The sequence below is a fragment of the Cariama cristata genome, unplaced genomic scaffold, assembly GCF_000690535.1.
Source record: "Cariama cristata isolate BGI_N322 unplaced genomic scaffold, ASM69053v1 scaffold9837, whole genome shotgun sequence".
NCBI classification, from domain to species: domain Eukaryota; kingdom Metazoa; phylum Chordata; class Aves; order Cariamiformes; family Cariamidae; genus Cariama; species Cariama cristata.
The window spans coordinates 37,967-50,016 of record NW_009626057.1 but is presented as its reverse complement, the minus strand read 5'-3'; the positions used below and the strand labels follow the sequence as shown (position 1 = coordinate 50,016).

At 38.4% G+C, this 12,050-nt stretch overlaps 1 protein-coding gene across 1 annotated transcript in view; it reads left to right on the top strand.

Moving 5' to 3' along the window:
* Nucleotides 1-1,238: 1,238 nt before the first annotated feature.
* PIP5K1B (phosphatidylinositol-4-phosphate 5-kinase, type I, beta) overlaps nucleotides 1,239-12,050 on the top strand; it is a gene marked incomplete at its 3' end in the record, with an annotated part of 47,190 nt that continues 36,378 nt past the window's right edge. The window contains exons 1-2 of the mRNA XM_009703868.1: nucleotides 1,239-1,319; nucleotides 1,953-2,021. Coding sequence (XP_009702170.1) covers nucleotides 1,953-2,021 — 69 coding nt within the window. The remainder of the gene's footprint in view (nucleotides 1,320-1,952; nucleotides 2,022-12,050) is intronic.

Here is a 12,050-nt window from a genome sequence, read left to right as displayed (position 1 = left end):
CAGTATTAATATTAAATGTGTGAATATAGGTAAGCTAGATAAACTACATTCAGCTTTAAAAGATATCAAAACTGCGTTGTTGCCTTTAAGTAGGAGTTTGATGTGTAGGATGATGATAATGCACATCCCAGTAAAGGAAATATTGATTAAGATATACTAATTGCATGAAGGCTAGAGTGAAGAATGTAGGTAGCTGCGGTAGGAAAATACTGGTATGTAATGTTAGAAGAGTTTTTTTCTAAGGAGGCATTGGTTTGTTCTCAGAAAATCCAGGTTTCTATTTGTTGTCCCTTTTTTGTCTCAGGTGCAATTAATAGTCTGCTTCTCTGAAGAGGTGGAAAATACTGTTTTGAAGCCTTTTTTTGAGAAGGTTTCTTAGTGGTGTTACATATACTTTTCAGATTACTAGAAAATTAAATTCAGCAAATGAAGCCTGGGAATATTTTTTTTTAAATCAATTTTTAGTTACGTACAAGATGCTATTTGTACTGATTGAAGGCAAATAAGATTTTTTTTAGTTCCGCTGTGTTTGAGAAATTACATTGAAGAATAGCTTTACTGATGTGGCTTAAAACAGGTGTGGAAGATGGGAGGGAGAGTTGATTCCAGAGAGGTACGAAATAGTATCCGAGTATGTAATATTTTCTCATGCGTTCAGTCAAACCATTTTAACTATGAAAGAGCTCACCTCAACAAGACCACTCACAGAAATTATGCTGATAGTAACTACCATTATGGAAAACTTGCAAAATGTGTTTCCTTGTTATCTATGGCTATTCAGTATGCAGTCCTCCAAACCGTCACTTTGATTGCTTATCTTTTTGGCTTTGGTGGAGTTAAAATATGGGCTGTCCCAAGTGAGTGGAGATTATAAGGTTTAGTATTTAGTATTTAAAGGCCTCATGGAAGACAGCCTGTAATTACACAACCCTTCAGAGCATGTATATCTACTGCTTACATAGATGTTTTATTGTAGGGTTGCTTGTGCCACAGTAGTGAAATACCTAGGGCAAAGGGAAATTAGACTGCACTGATTCTATCCTGTGTAATACTGATAGTTTCTAAGTATATTAAATGACCCATTAGTAACTAAGTTATTTGGGATGATTCTTGAAAAGCATCACTCATAACTGGATTCTTGCTTGTTCTGAAGAATAGTAGAAAAAGGAAATCTAAAGCTATTCTGTGAGATGTAAATTTGTGATGGCATAGTGATAACAGATTTTTCTTTTAATAGGTTCTGGAAAACATTAACACCACCAATGAATGACTTGATCTTCGCTCTGAGCTCCAGATGACTTATCCTGTTGTTCGTAAGGGTATGTGTACTTCCATTGTGGAGGTGTTGGCAAAATCTAGAATGATTTTAAAACACGTCCTTGTAGCTTTTTGTTTCATTCACTTTGGCAGCCACACTTGGAGTGTCTGACCCAAGTGGTCTCTGGCGTAGTGGTTTATTCTTGATCTAGCATTGCTTTTTCACAGCCGTGATAAGATGCAGTGTCGAACGTCTCCTTGCTCCTTTGAGGAGATACAGTGTGTCAATGCAGCCAAAGGCCTGTGACCTCTGAGACATGACACTGAGTATCTAGCACACAAGCTTCATAGTTTTGCCTTTGTCATTGTACCTTTCAAGATCATCTCGTGCAGTTTGCTGAAGAGCAAGATTTCACTGCAAGATCTTCCTCCAGACCTGCATACTGGTGTTGGGAAAAAGAGATAGAGGATCGTGTAGAATCGGTCATGTGCTGGATGTATTCCTGGGGCAGTGCTGTCCTAGAGGAAAAAAATCCTTCTAGGAATATCCTAGATGTGTCACTGATCTTGGTGACTTGCTGTCCTCTAAAAAGTTTGAATTTAGCAAAAGATAGACAACAAATTGTACAATGTTTTCTGAACAGTTTTTTTTCTAAAGCAACTACTTTGTTTATAACTTAAGCTTCTGTTGTTAGATGTCGTCTGTTACTGAAAATGGAGATGTTACTGCTGGAAAGCCAAATGAAGAGAAAACATATAAAAAGGTAAATAAGACTTACAACCTTTTCACTTAATGTTTTTCCCTTCATATTGGTCATTCAAACCTGCTGTAAGTGAAATATGTTTCAGAACTGACTAAATACAAGAACAAACAAAACATGTTCCATGGATTTTTTTGAAAGTACTTTATTCCTTCTATGAAATCATAAGACATTTCTACCCACTGCAGAGCTGACTATTTGAAAGCTTGTTCAGTACAGCTTTAAAGTACACACTCTTCCTAGATTGATGGAAATTCTTTGCTCTTAGGAACAGATACACCTCTGGGCATAAACACTGTTGTCAGAAATTTAGTACAGTAAGTTCCCAAATACTTTGAATGTTTACGTGATGTGTCTGTACTACAGACCTACACTACCACCTCCTCAGTGCTTTCCCAAACAGGACACTTTTTGTTTGCTTTGTTTTTTAAAAAATAAATGTTGTTTAAGAGAGGATATGTTAATGTAGGAGCATGCATCAACAGTAGCAGCATAGGGCTATTTAGATGTTCTAACAGTAGCTGGTACTGATTTTTCTTGTTTTTCTTTCTTTTGTTGTCTGAGACCAGCATCATTTAAGTCCAGGTTGCACTGTTGATAACTAAGGGGAGCTATAAATGCATATTTGTCTATACGTATTTACACAACCAAATTGTTAGCTGCCAGATTTGATCATTCTCTTGACAGATCACCTCAAAGAAGTGGTGATTTTTTTTCTTAATTTCTGTAATCTAGCACAGAGATCCACATGCTCCTGTAGTATGTATCATGGGCTAGGGTTTTTCATTTCTGAATGTTGCCTACAGCAGTGCTGGTGAAGTCAAGGAGAATAATAAGGTGCTATTTCTTTTCTCACCCCTTTTGTTGGCAGCTGCATTTTCAGTAACTGAGTGGCCTTAACATTCCAGATACTTTTCTCAGAAATGAAAGGAAATAATGTTTGAGAAAATGCTTTCTTTTTAGATATAGGTTATGTTCAGTCTCCTAGCTTATGACTTTAAAATGTTGAAGTCTAAATTGTTCTTGACATTTACTGCAAGAAAGGAAGAAAAGTTCAGTGCCTGAGGTGGATGCTTTTGCAGTTTTATATTGCTAGGCTAGACAAGACAAATCCTGGTAGTCCGCCCATAGGTGAGTTTCCATTCCCCCAAGTCATCCTACATGCTCATCTCTGTTCCTGTTCAGCTCTAAATTCACAATATTCCGGAGGAAACCTTGTATATACTTCTCACCATGGCACAAATTCTTCTGTATGTTTACTGGAAATACATCTCTGACAAAACCTAGGATTCACAACCACGTCACATTGGAAGATCACAGTGACTGTCATGTCCCTTTCTGCCCTTTCCCCTGAACCACCAGTTGTCTGTACTTTTATCTTAAGCCAGTTTAATTCCTTTTCTTGCACTTACACCCTCAGCTGTTCTGTGTTCAAGATCCTGTGTTGCATACATCACGTAGTTTAGTGTTAACACTGAATATTATCATTATGCTCCTGCTTTATATGATAATGCTAATAAAAAAATTAATAAATTTTGACCCCACAATTTATCCATGCAGGGCTTACTGGTAGCATGTCTTTGCCTGATGCTTTCACTGTTAACAATGTGTCTCTCTTCTTAAGCCAAATTCCTTACAACCCTTGCACTTTCTGTTGATTCTCACCTTCTTCAGATATTCCATGCACTGTTGTTTCATATTTTTTTACAGAAGTCCAGACGGATCAACTGCATATGTTTAGAAAGTTGGTTACAGGGTGAGCCTGGCAGGACCTGTGTTTGACAAAGGTGTTTCATGCCATTTCCCATTTAATTCTATATTTTTAGGTAACTTTCACAAGGAGATCTTGATCTGTTGAAGTCTTGTTTACAGTTAAGTTCTGCCTGTCTTTTATTGCCCACATCACTTTTCTTCACTCTTTTATACAGGTATTGCATTTACAGTTCTCTAGTCATGCATTGTTGCACTTCGTTTGTTTGGCTGGAAAATACTTGCAGTTCTATCCTGTGAATCCCTGTGCCATTTTCTCCAGAATCTAGTCTGGGGAAGAGCTTGTTTCCTCAACTGGTCCTTTTTCAGCTACTTGGGCAGTTCCTGTTCCCATCTTCCACGGTGCTTCGTTGCAGTGGAAACACTTAGGCGAGATACTCATGTTGTTCTGAAGTCAAGCTGTGCTTGCTAACTCGTTCTTCAGCCTGGAGAAGAGAAGACTGAGAGGAGATCTGATCGATACTTACAAATACCTTAAGGGTGGATGTCAATAGGATGAGGCCAGATTCTTTTCAGTGGTACTGAGTGACAGGTTAAGGGGCAACGGGCACAAACTGAAACACAGGAATTTTCATATTAATGTGAGGAAGAACTTCTATACTTTGAGGGTGGCAGAGCACTGGAACAGGCTGCCCAGAGAGCTTGTGGAGTCTCCTTCAAAAACTGCCTGGATGCATTCCTGTGCAACTTGCTGTAGGTGAACCTGCTTTGGCAGGGGGGTTGGACTAGATGATCTCCAGAGTTCCCTTCCAACCCCAACCGTTCCGTGATTCTCAATGCTCAGAGGTTCCGCTTCCAATTTATTATTTTTTTTAAAAAACACCATAATAAAGGTGGAGAAGCTTGTGGTGTTCAGCTTAGAAAAGCAAAGGACAGTACCTTGGCTTGAACTGTGGCAATTCTGGTTTTTGCTCTGCTCTGACCTCTAATGTATAGCACAAGGGCAGCTGTATAACTGCTGTTAAGATAGGACTGAGTAAGTTTATGAAGGATTGTGTGGCATGGGACCTGTGGTACTGGTGTGTATCTTTGACCTGGAATATTCTTACCAGTGATGTGCTCCTGTGGAAGTCTGGTAGCCAAAGAAGTTGTGTCATGAGATGTAGGCATGGAGGGTTTCAACAGAGCAGTAGTATAGCTGGAAGCAGAACAAGTAACTAACACATAGTTCAGAAACACAGACATTAGAAAAGCTTTGTAATGTCAAGTTTTACGCGGGTAGTTGAAGTGATTTCTTGTGATAATTCTGGGAGATAATCCTCCTGAAATGTGGTGACAGTTTCAGTTTCAATTCTACCCCAGGTCACCCTGTAGTGGGACCTGCTGGTTCCACATGAGAATTTGGTAACAGTAACTCTGTCATGAGCTGGGTGGTTTGGTCTTAAGTTTTTAAAATCTTGCTTGGACTCTTTATCATCTCACACTGTGCCTCTTCATCCTCTCCCAGCAATTGCAAAGGGGCTTGCTGATTCAGGATCTGCAGTCGCTTTGTGGCAAAAAGTACATGATACTCAGATACATGCTGGAATGTTTATAATGCTCAAAATAAAATGAAATCTTTAGGGATAAGGGATGCACTGATACTGCGGTGCTGAAAGGTTACATTTTCCTTGCATGGGGTCGAGGGGGTGAGGGGGAGCAATCCTCAATCTGATCTAAAAAGCAAAATAGCCTTTTGTTTTAAACAATTTTGCATTTTGCTTATTTATATCTTGTGTCCATTCATCTTTCATAATACTATGCAAAGATTATGTCTGTGCAGCCTTAGTCATATATATATATATAAAAATTATGTATGAACAGGAAAAGTGATGCATGGAAAACGTCTGCTTTGTGATGTAAAATGCGGAGACCCATAGGAAAATTAAATAAATGTCTTGGCTTTAGAGGCATTTGCCTTGTGCCAGATCCAATGAGAAGTAAGCCTAACTAATCAATATATATTAAGCAGTGTTTTAGTTGCTTGACCTGGAAATGTAAATATCCCTATTCAGAACTGTGAATTGTCTGATAAGAGAAACCTGGGGGGAAATTAGAGAAAATAATTGCAAATACTTGATTTTTTTAATCAATCTTTTATGTAAGAGTAAAAAATTCATATTTTTGTCTTGAAGATAAAGGTGGTTTTTATCTAGTGTAAATGAAGCTGCTTACCTTATACAGTCTGTCCCATTGATACAGAGATGAGTGATGGCTTACTAAGACCCATTTCCATCAGAAAACAAATTATTTCTAATGGCTGTTTGAAGAAAACCAGTTTTCTGCTAAGGCATGTAGAAAACCTTCACGTTCTTTTCCTTGCGGTTCTCTCCCCCTTACTTCTGAAGACTCTGAGCGGATGATGTAGATACTGCTTTGAGTAGCAGCTGGAGTGGATTGACTCATGTGGAAAGGACATACAGCTGCAGTTGCACCTAGTAACGTGGGACTCAGTTGCTGCAGTAGATGGAGCATGAGTGGGAACTAAAGACTCCTTAATCCATTCCCTATTCATTCTGTAATTCTACCTTTTGCACACTATTCATACTGTCAGGGTGTGTGCTGCTGAGGATGATGTTCTTAACTAGTGCACCTCATCTCTGAGGGCTACTTAGCTGTGATAAATTAGTTCGTAGCTCTATGCTAAGAAAAAGCCTCTGAATCATTCACAAGACAGTGGCAGGGTTTCTATTATGAATCAAGCTTCTTTGGTTGGTTTTTTTTGGGTTTTTTTTAGCTTTTATTTTTTCTGTCACTGCAATCTGACATAAATGATCTTCTGGCTTTTAATTGTCTAATATTATTTAGTCAAAGTCCTTGAGAGAGAATGGAACACAACTTTCTGTTTGTTTTTTTTTTTTTTTTCTTTTGAAAAACCACAACCTTCCCTTGCATATCCTCTCTTATAAATAGTGTTATTTAAGGTGGATCTATTGGGCTGTTCAGCTGCAGTCATTTGCTACAAACGTTATGATCTCTGAAACTCCTCCTGGGCTTTCTCTGTAAATTTCAAGAAGTTGCTAAGTTTACAGTGTGAATATCACCTAAAAAAATTCAGTCACTTTAATTAAAGAACTTACTTAGTGGAAGAGAAACTTCACAGAGATATGTTCAATGCAGCTTTTAAGGTAGAGGATTCAAATAACTTTGAGATCAGAGGCATCTTGAATTATACAAACTATGGCCAGCTCTTTGAGGATGAGAGGGTTTTTTGTAGAGTTTTTTTGGATTGGTTTGTTTTGTGGTTTTTGTTGTTGTTTTTCAGAAAGAGAAAAACAGACGGTGGGGGGAGAGGCTGTGATTATTTGCTCCATTTTGTGCTTGAAGATCCTAAGCAAAGTAGCAAGGGAGCCTGGCAACAAAATGCAGTCACCAGATTGTAGCTTCTCTTGGGTATCCATCAGTCTTGTCAGTGAAATCTGGAGTATGCAGTAGCCACTTTTTTTCATTTCCTCCTGATATTTTCCAGACTTGGTTGTGAGAAGCTGCTGACATGTGCAGCTTTTGCATTGCAATGTCATCAATCACACAGTAGTCCCTAAATTTGCTTCCTGACAAAATAGATATAGGTAGTATCCTGATGCTTAATACTAGGATGGTGGCAAGAGTGCAGCACAGACGGGTCTGTCAAAGCATATTAGTTGTGCAGAAGAAAATCACACCAGAAAACAAAGCACATATATATAGTTCAGTTGTTGTGGAAACCTGCTGCTAAATTACCAGAATCTCTACTTGTAATGTGAAGACTGCCACACATGTGTACAATTAGACTTCGTTTCTCATTATTACATATCTTGTGGTTCTTTTGCTTAGCATATTAAAAGCACTTTACGTAACATGTTCAAAACTGCATATTGTAAGTGTGAGTCACTTTGCCTAGGAGCAAAGGGAATACGCCTGAATAACGCAAACCAGCTACCTATTGTTACAGCTCACAAACCTGTACAAGCAGCATTGCTGCATCACTTTTGGCATTGGCTTATGCCCTGCATCTAATGTCTGCACATAGGGTACTTATTCTTGCAGACATTGAAACTTTGCTACTGGAGTTCTTGCTGCACTAGGACCTGTGTTTTCAACGGCAGACTTCTGACCACTTTGTACGTCTGCAGGGATACTGAAATGACTATCTTTAGTGTCTTTACCTGCAGCAAGGGCTACTACCAAACTTACAGGTCTCAAATTCTTTTTCCAGAGAGACAGAGAGAAGAACCAAAGCACTTGGATTCATGGCTATTCCTGCAACTTCGGCATAAATGTTTTGAAATGAAAGAAAAATTAATTGAAAGCCATGGAGTCACCTGAATCCAATTTTTGGAAATGAAGGGATATCAGATCCAGCTTGGGGCAGAAAATCATTCTGATAGCAGTTGAGCTGCAAGAATCTAATGTGTGGATGTCTTAACTTTTTCCTGGGAAAGCGTCCCAACACAGTTGCTAAAATTATTCAAAGAACTACAAGAAAACTACTTTCAGCAACTTTGAAGAGTAATTATATAAAGAGAAAAAAAAAGATACAATATTATCAGTTGCACTTGTTTAATGATTTAGCATTTATGCTAACATTCAGCATAGTATACCAGAAAAAGATAAGATCTACTGTTTATATTTTAATATCATAGCTACTGATATGTGTAATTTAGAAAGCACAGCCAACACTATATAGAGTAGCATGTAGTGCTGTGTTAGTTTGTACTGAGGCATTGCTCTAGGGTGCAAAGAAAAAGAATGACAAAAGAGCATGGCATAGAGCAGTATAATTTCAGCTTTCTGAAAGAAGAGATACACCTTTCATATTTTTCTTGTAGATCTTAATTATTCTAGGTCTGTAGGACCATTTCTAATTACATCTGCATTGTAAAAATAAATACCTGTCTGCCTTTTTTGTTATTTTGAATTATAGATTGCCATATTATCAGAAAAACATTGAGCAGAGTTTTCCTCTGGAGGTCACAGCTGCTTCTTGCAAAGCAGACTAGTGGCACTAAGGTAATTTTGTTCTGTAGGAATCAAAACCAACTTGGTAATAACCATTCACAACCCTCCAGATGCCACCCCACCAGCAGCAAGATCCAGAGGTGAGGCTGATGGCCAGAAGTTCAGCTTCATGAAGTGTGACCTGCAGCAGCTGGGAAAATATTTGATGGAAAAACAATGTGAACTGAGGGAAGAGTGAAGGAGTACCATTTCTGTAGTGACCCGTGGTTACAAGTTGTGGAGAAGCAGTAAAACTACTTCAGTCAGTGGGATTTTCTAGTAACTCTATTTTTATGTCCCTGTTTGTGATTTATTGTAAAAGGAGATTGATAGCTCAAATCTGGCAGCTGCAGGGAGCATACTGAGATGGGTAGCCACCTCCAGAAGCTTCAGCAGAAGCAGCTGCAAGAAACTTTGTTTCAATGGGACTGTAAGCACAGCAGGCAGTCAAAGATGAGAGCGTTCTAGTGCAGAAGCAATGGAGTAGGCAATAACCACATACACATCTTGAATCTAATTGCAATTTCCTAATGTTCAAAGAGAGCTCTTTTTAAATGTTGCTTGAAGAAGATACACTGTTTTTCAACAGGCACTTTCCTCAGGTGATTTGGCTTAAGGGTTTACACAATTTATGGAGGCTTAATATCTTTTCAGGAGTCTGGAAAAGATAAACTGTGTTTGTATGTGAGTGATAGTGTGTGTGGATTCCTGGTACTTACGATAACCAGTATAACTGAAGAACAAATGCTTACTTGTAGTAGAAAATTCACATGTGGCCTAGCGCATGTGGCTTGAATAATTTTGGCCAAGTGAGACCTTTGGATTTCTTTTTTTTTTTTTAACCTCACTGAGAATGCTGCCTGAAGGAAGGCAGCTATTCTACACCAGTCCAGTTCATTAAGTCTCACCAAGCAGCAGAGTGGGTTGGTAAGGCGGATGACAGCAGGTTTCTCCACAGACAGTAGTAGAAATGAACTAGTGGCTGCTACACTGCGGGAAGCAGGACTGCAAAGCAGTGTTAGTCAGTGGTGACTTCCGCTCAGGTGCCTTTTTCTCCCCATCTCATACACAGAATTGTGATAACTAGGTATCTCTACCATTTCATTAGGCAGATTTTAAAACCTGTTTGAATGACCGTAGTACAGAGGGTGAAAGAAAACAAACATCATCTTGCCTTCCAGAGTGATAATGAGGTGGAGTTGCTGAGGCAGAGTTCATTTTTTTTCATTGCTTTATAGCACCTGCAATAAAGCAGATGTCTTCTGGAAGAATCACCATCTTTGCCCCAGAAAGTTCATAGGCCAAACTTCAGCTGCAATAAAATGAGTTATAAAAAGGGAGAAAAGATAAACAAGGACAAAGTTTACATCTGCGCAGTCCTAAAGGATGTTCTTAGGATGTCTATTTTTAAAGACGACAAACATGTTAGAGTTAACATTTTTCATAAGCTGCTTGTGAGGAATGCATAAAGACTTAGTGAAGAACAATTGAGAGTTAAAAGAATGGGAAAATAACTTTGTGAAATAAAATAGAGAGGAACTTCTATTAAATTAAATTAAGTTTGTGTCCTGCTCAGTTCCTCTCTGCTCATGGTTTGTTAAATTATTTGTTTTCTGTCATTGATAGTCCCATACAAATACGGAGAAAATACAAGAGAGCTTGTTTAAAACAGTGAACCTGTTTACCACATCTGAAGTCTTTGTGCACTATGTACTCAGAAACAATCCATTACTGTCACATCAGTGATTAGTTAGGTTTGCCAACCATTTACAACCTTCATACTCTAATAGAAATAATTATTGAGCAATGTATAATATACTTTCTGGAACTGTAGTACCTATATTTTTGTCATCCCTGGATTTTTTTTCTGTTTTTTTTAAAGAATAGATTTTTCCAGTCCTTTCAAGAGCCTTGTCCCTAACTTGCACAGTTGTTAAATAGCTTCAGTTCAGTTGATTTTTTGTTATCTGAATGTAAAATGCCTTTACATACATTATGTGTGTCTGATTAACACCTTTCTTTTACGAAAATAACAAATTTAAATTTCACAGAACTAGCCTGCAAGTGATTATCTGTAGGAACAACAATGTTAAAATCCTACTTAGTACATTTGTGGGATCGTGCACAAACTTAATACTTGATTTGAGAGGATTTAAGTTCTCATTTATTTTGCTACTCTGAAAAAGGATTTCAGCTTGAAGTGATGTAGAGCGAGTGGAAGATGCATCTGTAGAGAACAGTAATTCATGAGACAGTGCATCTAGTGCTAGAATATTTATTGCTAATGTAGATACTCCATATACCTAAGTGTCTATGTTCTGTGTTATATTCTGTTTTCATCCTGTAACCTGTTGTTATGCTTTATGACTCTGCATGTAATTTTTCTCCTCCACAGGCCTTTTAGCAGTGTCATACAGGTATAGAGAAAATATATAGTTACTTTTGGCAAAAAGGGGCAAAGGTATGTTTCATCAGAGTGAAGAGAATTCAAACTTTTATAAGCAGGGATAAAACTCTGGAGAGGCCTTTTGTCTCAACAGTTTAGAAATTGTGGGACTTCTCCTGGAGCACTTTATGCCCAGTACATATCTTCCTGAAATGCAACTCTTTTCCCTTTGCTAATCTGTTCCTATTTAACAGTCAACTGGTGGTAGGTGGAAGAGAAATGTCCCTGCCTGCTTTGGAATACTGGTACTCATTGGCAGTAGTACGGGGCATGGGCAATTGCTGTTTGTGTGGCTGCAGGAATTGCAATTTACATTCTACTTAGTCATATAGTTTCGTGTTTTCCTCCTCAGTATCTACGTAAGTTACAGTTTAACCTGAATTTGTGTTAAAGTCTTCCTTTTAATCTCCTGAGCTAACTTTTGTTGAAAACCTAGAGTGTGGAGAAACTACCTGATTCTGGTTGTGGACTGGAGAGAAATCCAAGGGTGCCACTACCGTGCCACATATCACAGTATACTGGCCATATGACACAAAGCACTGACCTAGCATAAATTCAGTGTCCATTGAGATGTGTTCAGGAGGTGATAAGACATTAATTTTGAGGAGGTAGGCTTTTTGGTGGTTCAGACTTCACTTGTCCTCCTGCAGATAGTAGAAAGACAAATACAAGCCCTGTCCTATTTGTTTTGTGCTGTTAGGTTGTGATTTTTTTTTTTTTTTTTTTTTTCAGTCAGCTCGGTGGCTGACATTAGTGCTTCTGTGATTCAGGGAACTGATGCTGCTGAAAACGTCTGTCAGCTCTTTTGTAACTGATTGGCTTGAGGAACTGTTACTGGCACAGTGGTAAGAATACCAATG